The following is a 24,843-nucleotide window of genomic DNA, read 5'->3' as shown; positions in this document are numbered from 1 at the left end:
AGAAGCAGATTTTTTTTTTTTGCTTTAATCTGGAGAGCAGGTGAACTCACAGCGACCCCAGGCAGAGACCGCCGGGCCCGAGTACGTTTGAAAAGAAACCAGAATGAAACCTAAACAGAGCTGTATTTACAGTACAAACAGCATCCTCACAATCTCATCCCACAGAAGGACAGGTGAAATATTACATTAATATGAACAACTATTAATAATAACGCCCCCCATCCCCTCCTCCTGCACCACCTCTTGCCCCATCACTCCTTCTCTCTCTCTCTCTCTCCGCCTCTAATCCTATCATGCGGGCAATAAGTGTATGCACCATGAGCACATTTAATTTCTGCGGTTGGTTTTCAGCGAGCCCAGAGGTGAGCCTTAATAAGGATCAATGGCACTTTATCTGGGACAGCACCCACTTCACAGCATGCAAATTACACAGCAACCCTTAAAAAAAGAAATGGATTTAATTAAAAAATGTAGAACCACGGGCTCTGGAAATTCAATTAAAGGATTTATGCAAAGGTTGGCTAGCTTTTTGTGTTGCAGTTCCTGCTTATATAATGAGCTTTTCATATTAAAAATCAATAGGTAATCTGGGCTAGGGGATCGGCTGCTTATGTACATTTTTGAAATCAATTTGAAAAATAGTCCATCAGCTCTGTGTGACAACAAAGAAGGGAGGGAGTGGTGCGTGCATGTGTGTGCGTGTGTCAAGTTGTGAGGGTCAGCAACAGGAAAACGGTACCAGTGGATGAGTGAAAAAGAGGTGATAGGTTACATCTCTCCTCTCTGAGGGTTACAGGAGAAAAGCTCTGAAGCTCTAAAGCTATGAGAGACCAAGGGTGAAGGAGGCGATGTGGAAGAGTAGAGGGTAAGTGAGTAAGGATGTCTCTCTGGCCAGGTCACTTTCTGGCTCTTTGGCCTGTTCTGATCCCTTCTATTAGAGAGAGTGTCCCTTGGCAGTCAGGGTCTAGCTGGTTCTGACCTGTAGCTCTTGGGTAATTTAGCCCAGCCCCAACTCAGACTCAGCCCCGACTCAGACAACCCCAGCTGGGGAGCCGTCCTAATGGTCTCCCTGAGGTGTCTGGAGCTGGAGGAGCAGAGGATGTGGTTGATTCTTTAAATGATGTTTCTTCACAAACAAATCTTAGCCAGTCACAGAAACACGTCTTAGAAAGAGGTACATGCAGAACTCATGCACGCAAAAAAAAAAAAAAGTGACAATCTTTTGCAGACTTCAGCTTTTTTTTGTTTGTTTCATTGTTGAAAAATTACTTCTTTTCTTCTTAAACTTCTTCTGTTTTCAACAGGGATATTGTTCATCCTTCCTTCACACTCATGTTGTATAACTGTACGCAGGCATGAGGGGTGAATGACTGACTGCATACAGCAGCAGACTGTCAGCATTTGATTGGTTCTTTATTGATCCAGACACGCTTTCCATCACATCAACTCATCCACAATAAACCATTTACACAGTTTCCCTGTGCAATGGAGCACATAACCAGGCCTCAGGCCATCTCTGTGCACCAACTGGGCGTGCGTGTGTGTGTGTGTGCGTGTGCCTGTGTGTGCCTGTGTGTGTGTGTGTGCCTGAGCATTTGTGTGTTTTCTTTAATGAAATGGTATCTCCATGGCCAATAATCCCAGTAACAGGATTGGGCAGAACACACATGTCAATACAGGCAAATAGGATTGTATGCTTTTATCATGCCACACCAACACATCTTGTTTCTCACTGCCTGCTGATGTCTCTCTCTACGTAGTGCAGCAGCACGGCAGGATACGTCTCGCAGGAATATCACATTGATTATATCTAGTTCTTCAAAAATGGTCTAAAACATGGCCTCTAAAGGAAATCTGAATCATGACAGCGTGTGAACCTCATGCCAGTTGGCATAATATGTAATATTCTTTCTACCCCACTAAAGAGAAACCTACACAGTGTTTCCAGTCAGGCTGGAGCTGACCCCCTCCTGTGTAGCCCCTAATCATCCAAGAGGACTCTATTACAACGGCCTGGCAGCTCATCTAACCTCACAGTGAAGAAGGGTGGGGGGGGGGGGCGGGCGAGGAGATTGGGACCTCTGCTCCTCTTTCTTTCCACATGGTTGAGCAGCACACACACATACACACAGGCTTCCTAGGTGTACAGCAAAGCTGCCCGCCTCTTTGGGCTACACCAGATAGGAGATGGAGCATCTGACCTTATGTCTGGCTGCAGGAGAGAAACCGATACCGAAGTAACAGTGCCTGCTGTACTCACACATAGCACCAACCAGCCATTCTACGGTGTGTCTGCTAAATGGTAATGCTGATGTCTCTCTTGCAGGATTTGTCTCTTGGGTTAACCCCCAAGCTGCAGGATTGAGCTCCTGGTCACATTAGGCAAGGCTCAGCTGAGAAGGAGGCAACGCCAGTCCCACATCTCGTGCCTGAACCACTGACTGCTGGTGCCTGGTCAAAAGTTCAGCTTGTGCATATGTAAAAAGGTGGCTGGGTGCCCGAGGCAGGATCTTGGGTAAAATAATCATGCAAAAACGCTAAGAAGCATGGGACTAGGCGTGAGCGCTGATGAAACCGGCCTCTGGGAGAATCGAGGCGTCTGATTGGACCAGTAGAGCCTCTTAGGCCTGTGCCCACAGCACCCCTCCCCTCTCTTTACCCATTATAGTGGATGATGTACTGGAGCCACTGCCCACACACTGGTCTCCATTCAGCTCAGCACTGTCTCTGCCTATAGTTAAGGTATATACTTGATGGGTATAGGCTGAGCCCAGCTGCTCAGAGCCTGAGGGTATACCGATCTTGAGGGAGCAATCAGTCAGTCAACAAAATGTCACAGGGTCAGCGATCCAGCATGACAGGACGGTGACAACTTCACAAAGGTTACAGCCAAATTAATAACTGCAACAGTCACTGAAATTCATTATGTGCTGTTTAAAAGTGTGCCCAGAGTTCAGATTCAAAGGAAACCATCTACAATCTAGAAAGACCCACAAATCCTACAATGTTTGATCAAATAAATCGACCAAGATCTGCATCAATCAAACTTTTCTGCATTAAATTGCTCTAACTAAATCACTTGATAGCAGATGTTTTTTTGCCTCTCTCGCTCTCTCTTAGGTCTCTCTCTCTGTCACACACACACACACACAACTTCAGGCCAGATCATTTGGTGCTGATAATCACACCAAAGGACACAGGCAAAACTCCCACACTAAACACGCTGAATTAAAGAAACAGGAGTTACAGGCCTGGTTGCACAATCTCTGATAAGTAGATCAAGGCACAGGGAGGGGAACATGATGTTAGTGAGAGATAGTTTGGCTGATTAAAATGTCATGGCTCTTTATAGATGTCTTTCTCAACTCAGCAAAATTGAATCAGTTCTGTGCATCAATAGCAGAGTGGGCTGGGGCTCCCTGCTAATAGAGAAGTTTCTTTCTCTTAAGTTCAAACCACAACACAAGGAATGCAAAAGCGAGGAAGTCACACATGTTTTGATTAGACGTGACCAAAGTACGGCAACAAGAAAAGAGACAAAAAAAGCGTGCAAGTTCAAAGATAACATAAAAGAGCAGGAAACAATTAATAAGGGGCGAAAACATGGGTGTGATTAAATGACCGACCACGGCACATATAGCCCTACATGACATTTGATCACCTTTACAATAGCAGTCAATTAATGACTTGGGATCACATGTAGCTCCAGGTGTTCCAGCCGTCTCTGTGTTGCGAATTCATGCGTGTGCTTGTCCATGTGTGTCTGTTCGTGTTGAAAAGCTCTATTTTACCCCACCTGTGCTCATATAAATCAAACCTGTGCTTTAAATGAGGGGCTGGTTATTTGCGCAAGAACACACATGGGGGCTTTGTGATTGTTTTTTGGAGTCAACATTCTGCTTATGTTTGCATCCCAGAACAATCTCCATGGATCCCGCAAGCGTACGCAAGCAATTAAAGCGATAGCATCTTCATATCCCTGCAACCAATAACTGAAATAATATCACTGTTTTATTAAGCCCTTAATGTGGGGGCAGAAGGAGTGAGGAGTGGGATTTTAAAGAGGATACACTTTCAGGGGCCTTATCAAGCCCAGATTTAAATAAGAGCAAATGCTCAGCTTAGGGGTGCGTCTGTGTATCTGTGTGAGTCTGTGCGTAAGGCTGTGTGTCTGCGTGTGGCCTTTATCAGACATTAGTTTTAGCTAATCGCTGTGTCAGCACACCAGAATTTAATTACTAGCTCTACCTTTGTCCTTTAATATTTACTAACATCTACACTTCATTAAATTAATGACATATAAAATTTTAAAAAAGAAAAAGAAAACCCTCTGCTAATTGGTTATGTGTGCTTGCTCCTAAAATGTTAGCACCCATTCCTTAAGATACATGAAAAAATACACAGAAGTATCATCCAGACTAGGGTAGCATTCCAAATAATGTGATTAGAAGGAATGCTGGACAAACTTTGGCTTTTACGAATGAAACACGGGACGAAGTGATTAAAAAATTAATTCTAAAATAAAGAGACTGGACGCAAAAGAGTGCTTTGTGACAGAAAAAGTCAAACTGAGGAAATATTCAGCCTGGCATTTTGCAAAAAGGTGCTGAGGAGCCCTTCCTCTCATCTCTCATCCTATGTCAAATGGCGGAGAGACAAATGACGGCCCGAGGCCTTGCGTCTGTCAAACATGATGGATCAGAACAACGCTTCACTAAAACTCCACCACGCTGCCTTTCAACATCACATTTTCACTTCAGTGCAAACACTAAATTGATAAAGTATGAAGAACAGCTAATGGAAAGATGTAATAGTCAAACTAAAGCATATATTAGGAGGCTATGGAGCCTAAAGGGTAGAGTGCTGCTATCCATTGAAAAGTCTTAGAGAGCACAGGACACAATATGGACTGAAATAAATCACGGTGCTGGATTTTATCGTTCATATCTAAAGCGTGTGAGGACGTTAACCTCAGGCACCTTATATCATCTCGTGCGCACACACATATGTGCTATTAAAACGTTCCCACACATACAAATCATGCAGATGCTTACACATTCACAACAGTTGGTGTCTGAGCCACACTGTAAAGGTTAAACCCTTCACGGGAGTTTAGCTGTAAGTTGTCCGATATCTTATGATCCAACCAGATGCCACAGCGGATGCTGTATGCATGTGTGTATAGCTGAAGTAGTGCTGGGCAGCTTCATTACTGTAATCCCCAAAAAAGACACTGTATCACAAAAGTGCTGAGCCAAACTCAAAATCCTTCCTTAATGCCATCCTTCCAAAACTGGGTAGGAGTTCTCAGATCAGTCACAACTCAGGTACAGATGCTAGAGGTTCTCCTATACTGTGCGCATGTGTCTGTAAAACAGCAGTGGCCTTGCAATGGCACCCCACACAAAACTATACCCATCCAAAATATACTGATTGGTCAGGGAAACTTAAATCACTGCAACAACAAAGAGCTGCCACATTCAGTAAAAATGTATTAGGCACAGAACTTTTTTTATTTTAGTACTTAACTGCATAGGAGCTAGGGCTGGGATTAGGCATTAACAGCAGCCTATAATAGTCGCGGTTCTCTGGAATAGAGTACTGAGAGGATAGAAAACTGTCTTTCAGGGTTAAACAAACAGTGCCATGCAGAAGAGGAAAACAAACCACAAATATCTCTCTATCTATTAAACCCAGACTCTTTCCCTGAGCCTTCAGCAGATCTACCCCTCTCCATCCTGTTCCTGTCCTCTCTCCCAGAAATGTGCCAAGACAAATACGCCGGCTCTGTAAGCGCTATATGAGAGTCACAAATTCACAGACTGGCTTTGCATTTAGAAAAATATAACTAGCTGCAGAATTACTCCAGCGCAATGAAAAGTAATGTCAAATGTTAACCAGTCGAGCGTTTCAGCGAGCCTTCAGGTAGGCTGAGCTACAGCCTGCGCACTCGTGAGGTAATATAACACTTTCTCCAAGCTTCTTTTCTCGCTTACCATAGACTTTGTGAAAGGTCTGGCCAGTGTGAAGAGAAAGGTCATCAGCCACCAGCTCCGGTGTATGGAGGTGTACATCATGTTCCCAGGATGCAATGCGTTGGAGGTGACACCGTAAGGCGAAAGCCGCCGGTGGAGCTCGTTGCTGAAGAGGATGTTGCAGAGTTTGGCGCGGTTGTAAGCCAGCATGGACCAATAGTCCTTCTTTGAGGGGGACAGCAGCACAAGGTCCACTTTGCCACATGAGTCTAGGAGGTCTGTGAACCTGAAAGATAGTTTGCATTAAGAGTAGTTAGTGTGAGTCTGCCTCGGCCTGCGCGTAGGCTTTCCGCCGGCAGATGTGTGGCGCTTTCTGCATACAAATCAAAGACGTGACATGATGTTCTTTAATTGCCTGCGACAGAGCTGTTAAAATCCAGATGTTTGACAAGGCCCCTTAAACATTACACTACTCGTTGTGTTATTACACGCTCACACAAAAATCTCAATACACGAAAACTACACTGTGTATTTATGCGTCTGTGTGTGTACGTATGTGTGAGAGGCGCGGGATGAGGCTCCAAACCAGCGGAACACATCCTACATATTAATCCAGTCATTAGAAAACAACCAATCAAAATGTCACCTGGTTTCCTTGTTGTGATTTTACAAGCTCGCTGCCTCTTGTTTACTGTCGCCTTCCGCAACATCCTTGCTTGGCTAAATTACAACATCTGCAGGCTTTTCATTTCATGTGCTGCAACTTCGTAACTACTTCAGCAAGTAGAGGTTAATAAATCAATTGCCTCGACGCTAAAGCCTTTTTTTTTTTTTTGTAAATCAAAATTTGTTTGCACGACAAGCCGAAGCTGTGCCTCGTTACAATTGAATGAGGTCTCGCAGTGATATTAATGTCGAGATTTTGGTTTTCAAACATGTCGTTTACTGTCTCTGAGCTGCAGCTTAGATATTTCAGAGGTAATTTCATTAAGGATATGATCTCTCGTTTGACCAGATCTGATGTAGTACTAGAGTAAAGTAAACCTGTATTGGGTCAATTCCACAGTAAGCCCCTGTGGTGGAAACTGATAAAGTGTCCAGCCATTACTCCTGCGTCCATCTTTTCCATTCCTGTCCCTTACAGGTCACTGCTTTACCAAGCGGACAAGGGGCTTAGGGAATACAATATACTGCCAGGTCATGGGTCACCCACTGCCTGTGAGGGGAGGCTAAGTAAGTAAACATGAAATCAGCGGAAAGTGAAAATAACACAAGCAAAAAAGGGAGGGACTTCAGTGGATGTAATATAGGTCTGGAATGAGGTGGACAGAATGGAAGATGCAATATGAGATATTGTCTACTTTTGCTCCTTTATTCCTTCTCTCTAGTCTGTGTTAGTGTGTAACTGACTCTCTCTGGTTCTGCTTTAGCCTGCTTTGAAGGGGTTAAAGCCACTGCTGATTGTTGAGGACAGAAGGAGAGAGGCAGTGTTTGTGAGGCAGAAAAGGAGAGCAAACTGTAGGGTGAAGAGTAAGGAGAATACCTGTGCATTCTTACCACTGCAAATACATAAAAATAGTACACATCTTCCTTATTCTAACCCGACAGTTTTTACACAATCAAAACTTGCCTGTACCCACTTTTCTTACTGCTTTAGCAAGTTTTGTGTCAATCACATGTCAATATTCCCTTCACGGCAACCTTTCCTTCCATGAGCTTTTCCTACTCCGTCTTCCTCCGACTTTTCCTACAGCTTGTAATAGCAAAGTGACCCCAAGTGAATCTGAGTGTCAAACCATCCCCTCTGCTGCTCCTGCCCAATCATGCATGGCAGCCTGTATAACATAACTCATATGAGGGCCCCTGTAATAGTGCTGCTGTTTGATCTGCTAGAATAACTCTGCGTATGTTCGCGTTGTCTCAGGTCACTCTGCCGAGCTCCAATCAATCACTGCTTGGCCGTCTGACTGACTGAAGCCACGATCAATGCTGCACACAGACAGGGACTGGCTCTAAAATACATGGCTCGGGGTCTGGGCTTACAGATTACTGCAAGACTCTGCGCTTGTCTGCTGCATAACAGAAAAACTTGAGCCTTTGGAGTTCCTTGAGAAAAAAAAATGGAGGAAAGGGCTGAGTCAGGGGGGTCAGACATAAAAGAGCAGATACTTGATCAAAGTACATTTTAGCTGATAAGGCCATCCATCATGCTGATGATACGTTTAATTCACAGTGACAGCATGCGGAAAGGAATGAGTTTGAGTGAGTGAGGCTGTCATGTTTGACAATACGCATAAAGTCTTATCTGTCAACTCGTCGGGAAAACTAGCCAGTGCAGCGGCTTTAAGTGCACGACTGGCGATGAACTCCTGAAGACTAGACAGGCTAGTTCTGGGCAATTATCAACGTGACTTTAATATGGAAAGACCTCACTGATACAGACAGCAACCTCTCGACAAACAATCAAACATATTTATACTCACTAACACAAAACTAGTCAATCTTCCTTTTCTTTACCTATGTGACTCAGAGGAAACCACCACGACACGTGCTGGGGCTGAACGACGCAGCACGTCTTGTAGACATTGCACTAGCAGGAAGTGACCCAGATGGCAGATCTGGAAGGTGGACTCCAGGTTGTCTTCAGTCAGCATATAGGGCTGAGTGCACACTGCTGCGTTACACACCAGAATGTGCAGCGGCCTATGGGAGGAAGAAAACAGAAAAACAAAACATGTTTGACTGATTGTGAAGTGAAAACAAACGGCCAAGGAAAAAGATTTCCTACCATATCAGGATGAAGAAGATGTAATGAGAGACAGAGGGAGGATTTTTTTTTTTAAAAGAGGAGAATTAGAGAAAAATGAAAGCAGAGAGAGGAAACGGGGTTTCTTATTCCATAGTGCAGTAGACTTTAGAGGTCTCCAGAGACAGAGCATCAGTAATGCTGATATGATACAGAGGTTTCCAGTGCAACTCCCTATGGATACACAGCTACTGTAGATACCGAATACAGCTGGCTGGGATCCAAGAGCAACACCACAATGAAAAGCAATCTCAAACAGTTTCAACACACAGGGGTGGTGAAAGTAATGGATGTTGATACTGGCTCTGTGGAAGCACTTTGAGTAACCAAACCTACCAACACATCGACTCAGAAAGGCCAAGCAGAAGAAAACAGATCAAAGAAAAACCACGCGCTAAGTCATGGAATAAAAAAGGAGCTGGCATTATTAAAAAGGTCCAGTGAGAAAGCATATGTTTTAGGAGACGGAGACATGCAAAGCATTTTTATTCTTGCAGAATCCGTGTGGGCGACTGAGCAACGCTTCCCGCTCACACGGAAAGGGAAGGAGATTGCTGGATTGGTCAGGGCAGCGAGAGATCCTTGTCGGTGACAGCGTCGCTCCAGCGAGCTCAAAACCACAGTAACACAGTCGAACAATCCAAACACACCCCACCAATTTTTAATTTCTTCCATTAGAATTAATTATGAGGCCGAAGGCAATTTGTGTACCCTGTGTTTAAGACTGCCTACTGGATTAATTAAAAACTGGATGCTGGAAAATTAATGTGTGAATTGTTATGCCTTGCTATAATGAGCCATCCCATGCTATTACATAGTAGTGTACTGTACGATCACCTTCAGGCCTCTGAACACACAAGGTTCATTAAAGAGCACCAACCTAGGCACAAGTCAACTTAAAGAACGCCGACCTCAGCGCTTTATCGGCAACGCACACACTAGGAATGTGAGATATTTAAATTTTCGCCCAAAATAAAACAATTGAGGAAGACTCACTTAATTAAAAGAACATTCGTAAATAAACAACCTCTGCGACCTGAGTTTAATCCTGATAACACGAGATAGGAGAGTAAAAGTTGCTGTAATGCTCAGAAATTTGCTCAGAAATCGCTCTAAGCTTAAAAGTAGGCAAAAAAAAAAAAAAGACTGGTTGTTTTTGCCCCAGTGTTCACATGTCTAATAGAGTGTGAAGTACAGTAACAGTGTGCAAACCTCTTGGCTCCATCCCTAATTTAGTGGCTAGGGGCAGTAATATCACAGACACAAAGCCCGACCTCCTCAACCTTTCACTGCAGCTGTTGATTTAAACTAACGCTTACGGCACTTACACCTCTTTAGCATTGCATGTTATGACCTGTAAAGGCAAAAGAAAAACAAAGCATCACAAATTGGTGATCAAAAAACTCCACAAATAAACAACTTTCCTCTGGTCAGTGCAGCGATTTCTCCCATGCAGCTCAGATGGGCCTCTGGTGAGTCTGCTTGTAATGTAAAAGGCCTGTTAATTCGACTGCCCACCAGTTAGTCCCTCTCTCATAAGCGCAGGTCTAATGAATGTCTTTAATAGGCCTACTGCTGCACACCACATTCCCTCTGTCCACATTAAGACCTCACACAACACTGTGTGCACCGTGCAATCTCAGCGCTGGTCAAACGAGGGTGTTAACTACCGAACGGGGAGACATCAGTTTATATATTTACTTTAAATAACCCCCCTGGGTATGACCCCTGACCTCTATGATAATGTAGGCCAGCAGGAAGAGATTGCCTGTGTGAGCTTGGCTCGTACTGCTGGTCGTTAACGATGCACTTTGCTCCAAACACATATACAGTGGATATGAGAGCGCCACACATTTTGACCCACATTTAAACTCGCACTACAGAAGCAACATAATAAGGGAGCAAGAAAATAATCCAACCCTTACAAGAGTATAAATGAATGGAAGAATTGTGGACGAAGGTTGTCTGGTTTGTATATAATTTTTAGTTATATTCATTTGTTTGTTTAGTTTTTAAAAATCCCCTATTACATTTTAAATGCTTGAAATTAAAACTGAACTCAGTAAAAACAAATCAGAGGTGAAAACAAATTCCACGTGTTAATTACGGACCGTTCAGTAGAAATTATATTAGGGCCTTCTGTCAGTGCCGTCCTCCATCAATTACATCCCAATGAAACTGCGCCACATTCAACAATATCAATATCCAGGTAATTTCATTTCAATGGACAGGCAATTAAAGCAGAATCGGGGTCAATGGAACACAAAGCAGCGTGAAAGCCACTGACTAAAGCACTTAAAAGCAAGAGAGTGAGAAACGAGAGAAGGAAAAGAAAAAGACTCTGATTACATTTCACCTGTCAATGACACGCTGCAGGAGCATTATTGTGCATGTGCGTATGAGCATGTGTGTGTGTTTGTGTCTGTTTGTCTCTGTGTGTTTACAAGTGTGTGTGTGTGTGTGTGTGTGTGTGTGTGCCCGCGTATGTCTGTATGCACATATTTGTGCGTGCTGTGTTTGCCGCTCCTGTGCATGTTATGCCTGAAGACATACGTGCAGTAATAGAGTGGTGGTAGACTCAGACAGCTGCCCAGTGCCATTCACAGCTCAGAGCTCCCAGCCTCCACTCTGCTCTGTTCGCCTTCTGATGAGAATTAATGTACTCTGACGTCCCCTGGGAGTCCCGCACTCCCCCCCCAACAGCACGGCTAATGAAGAAATACAACCTTGCCAAAATACTGAGGTGGAGAGAGAACGACACAGACGTAGAGACGACACGAGAGAACGGGAAAGAAAGAGAAACTAAGGCAGATAAAACATTTGTAAACAGTGATATGCAAAAAAACTAAAGTGTGAGAGGACTGAGGAGTTGAAAGGAGGCCAGCATAACTTGAGTGTGGGTGGGAGGGATATATGTAAGCGCAGGGAGGGAACTATAGGACACAGAGTGAGGGAAGCCACCGTGAGGTTTGGCTGTGACCCAAGACACGTGTCCTGGATGGCCATAACCTGCCCCAGGGCTGCTACGGGCGATGACTGCCCGGCCTCTCCCCAAGGGGCTCCCTTGACACCAACACCCCCTGCGCACACACAAAAACACACTCCCCTGCCTAGAGACCTGCGGGTGGATGAGCCGTATGGATGATAGAAATTATGACCCCAAAATAGCAACCGTACGAGCGGCCACGGGACGCAAGACACATGCTATAAAAGCTGACCACCACAAAATAAGTGCCATAAAGTGTGTTCGACCAATGTCAAGCAAATCGACACAAATAGACACACTCACTCCTGGGGCCTTCCCCATATGGTGTCCATCAGTAACATTTTAGATGTCCTTTCAGTATGGCATAATAAAAGAGATAAATAGTTGCTAGTCCTAAATAAAAGACGCTATTTAGTCCCCACAGTTTTAAACTTAACTGTTTATTTATTCCTGCTTTTAGACTAAAAATAAGTCTGAGCAACTAATAGGAAATGCCATGATTTTTTTTAGTTGGGCACGCTGCCATAACTTTAATTAACAAATCAGTTTTAAACCAGCTCTTCTCCTGTGTTTTTCACACTGGAGATTCTCCATGTTGTTTGATTGTCCAGGTCCAACATCACGCAGGGCAATTTTCCATATGCAGGGCACCTGCATGAGCATCACCATTTACTGTGTGGTTTTGTGGGACCAATGCCAGCTGAATTCAGTTGTGACCAGCTCAAAGGCAAGAGTAAGAGGAGACAAAATTTATAAACGGCATCTATTACACCACGCCTGCTTGATCCTAAAAAACACACAACCTGCATTTCCAAAACAAGGAAGGGATGAAAATGAACAACATTGTGTTTAATACTTACAGCTTCATTGCTTTGAAAGATTCAGCAAATTCCCTGACGCTGCGCAGAGAAGCCAGGTTGCACATCATTGCTTCAACTCTCGCTTTGTGCTGTTGAGAAAGAGAAAACAATATGATCAGAAAAATACAGACGTAACAGCAAATTAAAAGACATTTCAAAGACTTTTTTTTAGTTTTTTGCCCATTTTAATCGTTGTTGTCAAAGGAAATAGTGATCACAAGTAGAGGCTGAATGTTTGCATTCTGTTTTATTTCACAGGACAATGCAGTGATTCAAGTCCTGGAAGAGTGATCGCTCTTTGCTTGTAGTCCCCATGTTTTCCCCACTTTTACTTTGATGAGAATCCAGGTTTCCAGTTACCGTCCTGTCTAAAGACTCTTAAGAAACTCATAAGTAGTGACAGTGTCCTCTCCCTGCATGTTTGGGTGTGGCTCATCTCACACCATATGTTGGCAGACAGATAGCAGAGAAGAAGAAAAAGATAAATGACTTGAGAAGTGAATGCATAGCTGCATTTACACACTGCTGAAGACAGGCTAAATATTCATCATCCCCTCCATCCTACTGTAGCATTGTGCTGCAGGGCAAAGGCCTCAGCAAAAATGCATGCAAGGACCATATCTGTTTAATAAAATCATACAACGGGGTTCATCAAGTCTGTCAACTCACAGTCTTTCCATGCCTTTCTGTCTCTCCCCACTCTTCCCTTTATCTGCTGAGGCCCTCGACCAAAAAAGCCAGATTCGGTCTACCTGCCCATATGAGCTCACATGGGACTCTGGCATATGTTAGCACGAGTGCGTGCCGCGTGAATTGAGATGGAGCATGTAGATTCCAGACTCCAGAGCATCCCTCATGCTCTGGTCTCTGGGTACAGTAGCACCAGGTATTCCTCCTTCCTCTCACCCGCCATCCCAGAGGAACACTGTCAGCTCAGATTACACCCGGAAAGGCGTTCAGCTCGCCATCCGCCACCACTGGTGTTGCTCCCCTGCATCCCCTCTGATCTGATCTCCTGTCTCTGGGTGTCATATGGGAACGTCTTTCCTCAGCGTGTCTGTCTCAGCACAGCTAAGTACACATGACACTCACAGCAAGGACGCTCCATGGAGCAGTGAGCACAAAGAAAACAATAAAGGGTTAAGAGCATCTTCTGATGGAAATGTGATTCTTCAGGCATTTTACAGACACCTTAACTGCCCCAGGGTGTGTTTATACATGCATACAGAGGCACACGCACACCCGCACACGCACACAACAAATTCAATGTTGTGACTCAAGGGTAAAACCACGCTATCACACCATTATCTATGCCTGAATTATTCTCTTGATGCCACTCTATGCCATTATATGGATGCTATTACAGAGCATTAAAGGGCTGATTATGGCTATTATAGATATGATTATAGGGTACCTGCTTATATGATCTGTACACAGCAGTAATCACAGGTGAGAGGAGACAACTGTCTGATTTAATTGCTTATATGTGCAGTGTGCATTTATACTCTTTGCCACTTTCACAAGGTATACATGCACATAAATGCAGGTGGATTGAAAAGTAATATTTGGTCACCAAAGTAACAATATAGTAGGAAAACCTCATTTGTAACACATATGTTTAAAAAAAATCATCTTCAGTTGTTCATTTTACTGTGAGAAAAATGAGGCATTACCTCCGAACAAGGTCAGAAGAGACAGCAGTGTGATAATTAACAGGTCACTATAAGGCCTCCTCAACAGGATAGCTCTCTATGTGTGTATGACCAGCAGAGAAGATGAGAGCAGGTGTCAGCTTGACGAACACATATCCTCTTCTCTAGAGACATGGAGGGAAAGGAAAGGAGAGATGGAGTAATGGGAGACCAGAGGGAGGATAGAGGGGGGGGTTGAAGAGGGGCCACTGGAGCAAATCCAGCAGGGAGAAGGTGAGCAGCCTGCCTGCCCGCCCGCCTACCCTCCCCCTGCAGATTGAAGTCTTGCGAAGAAAATAAAGTTTATTGCCTGGAAAGAGGGGGAAAAAGCATGTAAAAAGCATTAAAGCGATGGAGGTGAACAATTAGACAGATGGCCAGGTTTTGGAAGGAGAAGAAGAAAAAAAGGAGTAGAAAAAGACGGAGAACGCATAGACGCAATCGTTCAGGGTTTTTATGAGGACCCTGACAACTCCTGGTCTCTTCAAGGGCGAAGGAAAAGTGAGAGGCAGCGAAGCCTCTCTGGTTAACTCTGGAGCAATCGCTGAGTAGGCAACACCACAGAGCTCGGCTCAGGGTGACAGTGCTTACCGCCCCCCAGCTACACACAACCTATCGCTACAACTAAAACAGAAAGGCTAATTCTGAGAGAAACGCGGTAAATAAGCTCCAAAAATGAGAAACCGCTGCAAAGTGAGCGTCCTCGTGTCTACGCGTTCGCAAAACAGGCACGTGTTCAGGACAGAAATCGGCAAGGTCACCGTGAAGATAACATCACCTGATGCCTCAGACTACCGCTGCTGCCAACACCTCTCACCTGTCACCTGCCATCAAACCCAGAAGACGAGCTATCTGTAACAAGACAATGACCTTTAGGACTTTCACCATAAGGAAGGAGAGAAGGAAGGACTAAGAGCAAGGATGGAGGCAAACAGTTAAACTTTTCCTCGGTGAATACAGAAAGTTGGCAACTGCAGAGGTTCTCCTTCTCTATCCTGCTCTTTTCCGCGGCGTACCCAGGAATGACATGTGATCACTGCTGAAAGAAAGATGGAGAAGGAGGAGAGGATAGATGGGGAAGCGCTCTAATACAATTATAACCGGGGCCATCCAATCCAATAAAATGAAGAAGTATTAGAGCAGGGGAGTCCCATCCTGTTCAATAAGATACTAGACCACTTTACTAACTCTTAAAACACACACACACGTGTGGGCACACACAGGTGCACACACTTCGCTGACCCCTTTAATAGCACAGAAGCCACCCCTAATGGACGCAAGCAAGTGGAACCACCAAATAATACACTGTCTTAATGCACTAGACTCAATCTCATCCCCCTCTCCCCTTATCCTTCTCAGCCTTCACTCTCATACTTTAACCCCTGCTTCCATCTTCCCTCACCTTGTGCTGCTCACCACCTCAGCGCCTCTTATAGATCACCAATGCAGAGGCAACACTTAAGGAATCAGAAAAACCCCTATATATACACAAAACACTTAGCCCGCAGACCCCGGTTAACGCTTCAGACGAGGAGAAGAAGCGAGTAAAGGAAGACAACGCAGTGTCGAATTCCTGTGGTTTGAAGTATCACTCCTGAATATGAGATTCGTAATATTAATATAAAGCAACAGCAGTATAATATGGACATATCCTAACCAGCAGGTGCAGAGGTAAGGTGTTGTAATGGCGATGAAAGTGAATGAGCAGGGAAGACACCATGTGAAAAGGGCACCTTATAAAAGCAATTAGAGAAATGACTTTGAGCCCCTCTTCTTGCTCTGTAGATTAGAACAGGCCTCGGAGGGAGGAACACCAAGGAACTCAGATCTCTATGACCTTGGCCGCAACACACCATACTAAATTGGCCATCAGCTTTTAAGACTCATATCATAGATATATATTTTTAGCAAAAAGAAAAAGAGAGAAGGAAGGAGGGGGGGGGGGGACTGTGGAATGTGCAGGTCATATATCATCCTGTCACAATTATGACGTTTGTTCATAAATACCAACCAATCTCCTCTCCACCTGGCTAAGTCACATGCACTTGTGCCTATGCATGCGCTATACACCGACAAAGAAATTAGACGCACACACACACACACACACCCCACGTGTGGAGAACGCACATGCACATCGCAAATAAAGAAAAGGACACATCTGGCTGGGTGCCCTACCACGGGTCTGAGAACTGACCTCCACACACAGACAAAAAGGCTGAATACACACTCAGGTAACGACATGCATTCGAGCACCTAACGCACAAATGAAAGCACGCGTTCTGCACATTACAAACACTAAACACACACAAACAAACAAAATGCACGCCCGCACGCGCGCGCACACACATCCACTTACTCACTGGCATGCACGCACACTGCAATTAATAGGGAGGCAGGTCTCTGGTGAGGAAGAGAAAGTGCCTGTTCAGCACATACAGGCAGAATATGCAATTTCCTCCAGTTAAGTCTGTATTAAATTGATTTCTTCTTTCTCTGACACGGACTGGGTTTTTCCCCTCTAATGAAAGCTGGATAATCTACAGGTTTTCCCTTTCCTGAAATCAAGTTACAAATCAAGCAATTGCAGGGGTAGATATGGGAAAGGTGAAGGAAGGACATGGGATGATTTTCCAGATGAGAAACATGAAGAATGAGGCGCCCACGTGCCGCTGCTCGTAACGTGGGCATCAGGGGCACCTGACACGCGTGCGGGGAGCAAAAAGGCCAGGCCTCGGTTAAGTACTCAGTTGACATTTCTGGTCAGCGACGGCCGTGCCATGTTAGTAAGCGCGGCTCTAATAACTGTAATTAATTAAATGCGCGAATTAGTAAGCACTTCAATGAGCTAATCATTCATTCAAACCTGTCAGGAAGTCACATGGAGGCGGAAAGCTGGAGAAAAGCGCGCTGAGCAGAAAATGACTTTAAAAGAACTTAAAGATGAACAGTAAAACAAAAAGGTATTTAGTTACTTTAATGGGTAAAAGCAGCAGTACAAAAATATACGAATAATTAAATTCAATCTTTTTTAGCAGCAATGTGTAATTTAAATAAACCAAAAGTAGTCATTACAGAGGCAACGTTACATAATTACTTTTTATAACACCTATTAACTAATGTGTAAGCAGAATTTTAATGGTATAGCTGGTAGAGGTGAAGCAGTTTTAAGTACTTTATATGCTGGTGTAATTTAATTTTACTGAATAGTGAGGCGTTACATTTTATACGCTCATTACAGGTTTTCAAAATCTTTAACTTTAACTGTCAAATAAATTTAGTGAAGTAAAAAGTGCAATATTTCCCTCTAATGTAGTAAAGCGGGAGTATAGAACAGCTTCTGTAATGCATACAATGCATTATAATACAGCATAATATAATTCAGCAAAAACTGTCTTAGAATATGCTGTCATTTTTAGAAAGTGATTCCAAAAATCTAAATTAACGTGCAACCAGATAAAACCAAATTCACACAACAATATATAAGAAATTATGCAGGGAATTATTGGGGTTTGGCTTTTTGGGGGGGTTACTGCTAGTAAACATGAACAATGGCCATGTAAATATACAGATGAGCAACTTTTTGGAGGCTATCTGTGAGGTGAACGGACTGCACACACAGAAAAAGAGCGAGATGATTTTGCATTGAAACTTGAGGTGATCGAGCTTGGCGTTATTTTATAGCTATTGAGACTTTGGCTACCTTTCCAAAGAGACAGACAGGTCAGACAAGAGGAAAAATAAAGACAGAGAGAGGGGAAGGCATAAGAGCAGACAACGAGAGAGGGAGAGAGAGACAGCGATGGGAAATGAAAAGGACAGGGCGGTCATCATAATTGCAGAGTTTGCTTTTCGGATGCAGACAGACCAGGGCCATGGGGCCTGAGGCAGATATCGGATTGCACACAAACACACACATAAAGCACGCACGTACAAGCTGACACGTGCACCCATATATACAAACATGCACATTAAAAATATTTCACCACAGTGGAAGTGTTGTTTCATTAAGAAGAAAAAAAAGACGGTTAATATAAAATCGTTTTGGTTTTTGTTTATGTTTCATAAAGAATCAAGTGTGAAGTCAGATAGCAACATCCAGCTTTCAATCCTAACGGTGTTTTATCATAAAGCTTTCTGTGTCAGTGTGCGTGTCTCCATTTCTGCCTCTACTTCCCTTCTCCCCTCCTTCATCCAGGGCACAGCCTGATCAGATTTACATTAAAAAGTGATGGAGATTTAAATAATGTGTCTATGTTCTCAGAAAGACATCAAGAGATTTTCATCTTACTCTTCTCTTCTTCTGTCTCTTCTTCTCCATTTCCTCACCCTCTCCTGCTCCTATCTCCCCCCCTCATCTTACCCCCTCTATCTCCGCCAGATTCGCAGACAGTGCACATTTTCCTGCATGTCTTCAATGTAACCGATACCCCTAACAACCAGGATTTTAATGCGTTCCATATTGCTCCCTAATATTTCAGATCTCAGAATAAGCACTGGCAATTACATATTTACACCCAACTTATTTTGCAATTCTGCACAGGGACTTTAGTGTCTGGCTGAACAGCGCACGCAGACTTAGCTGCTGATTATGTTGTGGTTAGATAACAAAAGAGATGGAGAAAAACTCCTAGGCCCTGTGCATTTATATTGTATATACAACTTTCTGTTTGGGCGTGTCAGCAATAAAGCTCCGTTCGCTCAAGTACAAAATAATGCGTTCTTTTCAAGTGCGACAGTAATGTGATTGCTTTATCTAAACCTGCTAGTTTTACTCTGTTTAATTTCTCCTGAAACGCTCGTGCTTTGTGCCATCTCAGTATCCAGAGGCCTGGTAAAGCACCAAAACCATTTACACAAATGTATACTGTTGTAGTGAACACACATCGGCTGTTCAGAGATAATAAATTAAGCCCCTTTGATTTGGTTATCCGAGCCTCCTTTTTTGTATCAGCGTTATAAAAACATAAGCATAACATAATTGAATAAGAAAAGAATCTTGCAATTAAGGAACGTGTAGGCCTTTGATGTGAGTAAGTGTATAATAGGCCTTTTGATGAGGGAATGTTTTATACTCCGCAGGGTCTGGTATGCACTTTGATTAAAAGCTCTTTTGTTCGGCAATATTCTAAACTGCTTACCATTTTCCACTGTCACAATAGTTTAGTCTGGAAAGACAGGAGATGGTGCCTTTTGCTCTTTCTCTCTGGGATAGAAAATCTTGCCCTTTCTCGTATGAAATCACACGGTAGAGATACTCTGTTATCACCACGAGTGCAACAAACGGGGAATGTAAGAGTGACCTTTTAGCAAAGGGATAAAAGGGAGGCACCATCTGACATCAGAGTGTTTGTTTTTACTATTAACATTAATTCAATTTCCAAAGTCAGGAGCACGTTCATCAGCAACCCGCAAATGCAGGTGCTGAAGCACGATTTACATGATCTGTCCTGTCTGCTGATAAGGGTAGTTTTGCATTCAGTGAAAATGCTTGGCAGATTTGAATAATAGGATTCTCATCATGTATCTTTAGCCCCTTGTCGCCTGATAATAGCCTAAAAGACTCTGGTTGAAAAATATAATAAGTGCGTCATGTGACCTCAGCAGAGGTCGAGGGTCAGCGAGCCACGGATCGTCAACAGAACACTGGCGTGACAGAGAATAAATGATGCCTTGTAAACAAATTGAATTATTGCTTTAATTCATGCAGTCTGATTCAATTTGCAGGAGGAGCGATCCTACACAGGGGAACGGAGGAGTGAAGGAGTGACAGCGAGCAAGAAAGAAAGAAGAGGACGACGTGGACGCACACCTTCCCCTCCATCACTCCATCCCACGATGTCTTTGGCTCCACTGAAGAAAAGTAACTGCATTAAGAGTCCCGATCATCTCGCAAGACTGCGTGCTGCTTTCTGTAGACGGCGCGTCTTCCTTTTGTCTCTCAGCTAAATGTATTAAGGTTGTGTCAAATTAAGTTCGAGCTGGGACCACTGGGTTGACTTTCTGCCCTGGCGCTAAATGAGTGACAATATCTGAATTTTATAAACTGGTGCACCCAGAGCATGTTGATGAAGAGGTTTCTTCTTTTAGATGTGGATGCGATGGAAAAAAGGAGAGCTAAAATCTGAAGAAATCTGCTTATTGTGATTGGCAAACAGGAAAGCCCATCCTCCTATGGTACAACCCATGAACCTAAAAAACCCCGTCTAAACCATCAGTATTACTTTCGTCTATCACCCAAAGCTACATTAGGTCTCTCCTCAGTTTGCTCCTTAATTCCATCAGAGTAATCCCACATTATTGCCCTCTAACAGTACCCTAAACGGAGAATAAAAAGTTTGCTCCCCTCTAGCAGTGTATTACCAGGAAACAACAGGCCCTCTCCTCATTAAGTTATAGATATAAATGCTCCAAAGCATGAAATTACCCCCGAGCCTCCCTCTCCAAATAACCTGGTTTGCAAACAAATGATCCGAGCACAAGCAGTAAAAGGCAGATTATTAAAATAATAGGAGGGATTTAAATTTGCATCCACAGAACAATTCGGCAAAGGACTATGCAATTACTCCTCCTCTCCTCCTCCCCTGTTCATTCCACCTCTCTATACCGGCAAGCCTAGAGTCCCTCACACTTTATAGTGTCCATCTGTTCTGTCTAAGAAACAGGAGAACATTCTGGTCTCTTCAGGTGCATCTGCACTTGTGTTGATGTAGCTAAATGCAGGGATGTGTGAGCTAACTTGGTAGTTTGTGGAGCTTTTGTCGAGTCAAAACCACGATCAATTCCCATACTCAGCCCTAGCCAAGTATTTCTCTCCTTCTATGATAAATATCTAACTTTATCCCGAGACGATAACAGTGCCTCCTCCTATGCTGGGGTAAATGGGGAGCGATGAGAGAGTGAGGTAAGCAAGAACGGACAAGGCAAAGGGTGCTCAGATCTGCATTACCTCTGAGTTATGGCCTCCATTTGCATCTCAATCAGCCTCTTTGGAGAGCCTAGCACCTTGGTAACACCCCCATCACACCACAGCCACCCCAGGTAATCAGCGAGATTTAGTGGGACTGGCAGTCTACCATGGGCACCCCCTGGCTGGGGCTCGCTGCTCATTCCCAGCCCCTGGTTTCGCTAAGGGCCCTCTGGGCCACATCCAAACACCGGAGAATGGCAGCACTTAACAAGACTGAGGAAGACCAAAATAGACGAGCAGCAAGAACAGGCCATAAAAAAAGAAGGAAAACAAAGCACCCATGTGATCGTAATACATCTTCCCGCATAGATGTCTGCATAGTGCTCTGAATTGCTGCCTCATTATAGCAGGGGGGTAAAGAAAAAAAAAAAGAAAACAAATGTGAACTTGTGACCTCAGGTGAGAACATTTTGTCTCCGAGCTGATGATGACACTGACATCGCCGCGCTGCACCCCTGCAGCAACATCAGGCTCTTTCTAACGTGTAATGGGAGTATGCGCACCCACAAACAAGCACACACGCACACAGCCACATGGTGCGATTTGCAGATAGTGAATGCTCCACTTGAGACTTGCCTCTCTAGTTAGCACTGTCTCATGGCTGGACCCTGCTAAGGCATTATTACCTACAGTCAGCCCTATTGATATTGTGACTCCAGCATCTGTTCACCTCCTTGTTACTGCATGGACCCCAGCACACTGTCCTATCTGACTGTGTGCATGGTTTGTGTGTGTGTGTGTGTGTGTGTGCATCTTAGACCTCTGGGCATGAGAGTAGTCACTTTGCACAGTAGAAGACGAGAGGCTGAGGAGGCTAATAGAGAACCACTGAACACACCAGGGGCCTAATCAAGTGCGAAGGACACATACCCACAGCTCCAAAGCTCTCTCTTAAACAAACACTCTGGCCTTTCTTTCTCACTCTAATCTCACGGATGCTCACAGATACCGATGCCACATCACACAAACTCTTTGTAAGCAAAACAAAAATATAACGAAGAGGGGCGAGACCGAACTTTATCTGCAAATACAGATGGCTCGGGTGACCATGGCAAAAAATAAATAAAAAAAGAGGGAAACAAAAGGCAAACAGGAGGGGTGCAAGGAGTGAAGATGGAAAGACTAAGAATGAGGAGCTGAGTTTCAGTTATCAGAATCAAATATTAGTGGGGAAAAAATGGGGAGTGGGCAACATTAATCAAAGTGTTCACCTAGTGGGCAGCCATATGGCAGATCAGCACGCCAACAGTGCAAACTTGCTGATCTTCAGTAACGGAGTGCAATTAATTCCACTAGCTGCATTCATCTCTCCCTCACACGCTGAAGGAAGGGAGGTAGAAAAGAAGGGGAGAGAACAGAGGAGGGTTTGTTATGACTCTTTACTCTTCCTTCTAAACTCTTTTTTCCCCCCCAATCTCTCTCAAAGCAGAGGAATCAAACCTTGGTGATGAATGAGGTGGACACAAGGGCCTGAGGTAGCTCCTGTGGCGATGGTGGGGGGGGAGCGACGAGGGGTGAGTCAAGAAAAAGCGAGAAATTAGGAAGCGGAGAGGAAACAATGGTGGTGAGGGATTAGCTTATTGTAACATTTGTTCAAGGCATTTGTAAGACCTTGAAATCTATATTTATGTGTCTCGTTTTCCTTCAAAGACTTATTTTTCCTAATGAACACAACCTAGTTTAAAAATCTGAAAAATCCCACTGCATTTACTGAAAGTTTATAAGGCAAACGGTACCAACAGCATCACCAAAATGACTAAATTAGAATGCAACTCTATTTGCAAAGCATCGTAATGAGTGTAAGGCACGCACAATACCACTGGTCAAAAAATAAAGCCTCATAAACACGATGTAAATCCTATTATCCAGCCCGCATAATAGCTTTTTTACACAAGACTGTGCAAATAAAACATTGTGTCTATTAACGTTTTCCAACTCTCCCAAAAATTTATAGTGGTGCTCATAAAATCCTTTGAAAAAAAGGCCGAAAACTTTTTTGTAATTTGCCTGCATTTGTCAGAGAGCAGGAATTAAAGTTTGCCCTCTTAACAAGTGAGGCACAAAAATGCAGATTAACCTCAAAACTCAATCTCAATACATCTACACTGAAGTCTTTCTCCGCAAGATTAAACCAAATACGATGTGTTTTTTTTTCTTTATCATAAATCAATTCATTAAAATGTAAATTAAAAGAGAAAAATGATAATGATAAGTAATGTCATTCTCAATCACATCTTCTTCTTTTTCAGCTGGGTAGATAAAGCAAATAACGAAAAAAGATGGCAGAACAAAGTAAACACAACCTGACCACACACACACCCATTTCAAACCTCTTTTGGTTTTATGTAAAATTACCGTCTCCCCCGGCTCTTAACACAAGCTCATCTCCATTAGCCGCAACCTAGTAAAACTGACTCCCCCAAATGAGTTGTGAATATGCATTCCCCCGGCCCAACTCTCCCATCCATACAAAAATACTGCATCCGCTCACTTACATCCATATCTCTTGTAAGTCAGCTCATCCCATAGGCCTAGTCACCATACTACCCATACCAATATCATAAATGACTGTGGGGGAAGCCTTCATTAGGGCAGCAATGCCCCTCCACCCGCCTAATCAGGGCATTTTCCTCGAGCACATTGGGATGGTGGTTTATGGCCCAAATGGGGTTCTGTTAATGAGGAAGTATACATGTCTCCATTTCCTGTCTAGCCAGGTCGGCAGTTCCTGTAGTTGAGTCTATTATAATTCTATTGCTTTTTTTAATGAGTTATATTCATCTTGGTAAAGCGTCAGACACCATAAAAGCAAATAATAACAATAAATGCACATAATACAAATCTACTTCTGCTAAATGCTGTTATAGTCACACAGTAGTGAATGTTTTTTCCTCTCTCATACAAACACTGTCGAGCGATCCACTGCACTCCAAGCAACGTGGCTTTAAACCCGTATGATGACAGCTGAATTACTGCAAATGCCACAGCAAATTCTGTTACAGTGTTCCCACAAACGCTCGGCTTTTTCTGCTCATTCTTCTCAATCTCCCTCTCTACACCTCTGATCTCTCGCTGCCCAGGTCTTTCTTTCTCTCCATCATCCCCTCTTCACTCCCAGGCTTCGCTGACATTAACCTGGAGCACTCACTTTTTCCCATGGTTCTCCCATGTTGCTCTCCACATGTCAGCGCGGGAGGCTTTATGGCCCACATCCATCAGCATCACGTGCCAGGATTTATGGGAGATGGAGTCCAAACCCAATAGCTCTGAATCCGTCTTGCTGAAGCTGACCCCTGGGCTCCTGTGCGATGTAATAGATGAGCATCCTTGCACCCTACCCCCACGTAACCACACCTCACTCCTCCATGCTTCCCTTTCTTCACCCCATCTTCCTCTCTTCCCTTTACTTTCATGACTTTTTCCCTCCCTTTGCACATAAGTCCAGTCTTCTACACTGCCCTAGTTGGCTCTTGTTGATCATTCATTCAAGCCCTAATAGAGATTTGGTTTCCAAAAAATTAATGGAGCAAACTGATCCAAGGAAATATCCAAGTACAC

At 43.8% G+C, this 24,843-nt stretch overlaps 1 protein-coding gene across 2 annotated transcripts in view; it reads right to left on the bottom strand.

Moving 5' to 3' along the window:
• Positions 1-24,843, bottom strand: part of wwox (WW domain containing oxidoreductase) — a 137,739-nt gene that overhangs the window by 84,713 nt on the left and 28,183 nt on the right. For both annotated transcript variants that reach the window (XM_086298406.1, XM_086298405.1), the window contains exons 6-8: positions 12,628-12,716; positions 8,493-8,678; positions 5,997-6,261 (exon numbers count right to left, since the gene is read on the bottom strand). In XM_086298406.1, coding sequence (XP_086154532.1) covers positions 5,997-6,261; positions 8,493-8,678; positions 12,628-12,716 — 540 coding nt within the window. The remainder of the gene's footprint in view (positions 1-5,996; positions 6,262-8,492; positions 8,679-12,627; positions 12,717-24,843) is intronic.

Source organism: Aulonocara sp. 'chitande type north' Nkhata Bay, linkage group LG7 (assembly GCF_057382095.1).
Source record: "Aulonocara sp. 'chitande type north' Nkhata Bay isolate Kocher_YH1m ecotype deep benthic linkage group LG7, A_spYH_male_GT1.1, whole genome shotgun sequence".
NCBI classification, from domain to species: domain Eukaryota; kingdom Metazoa; phylum Chordata; class Actinopteri; order Cichliformes; family Cichlidae; genus Aulonocara; species Aulonocara sp. 'chitande type north' Nkhata Bay.
This window is presented reverse-complemented; position numbering and strand designations above follow the sequence as displayed.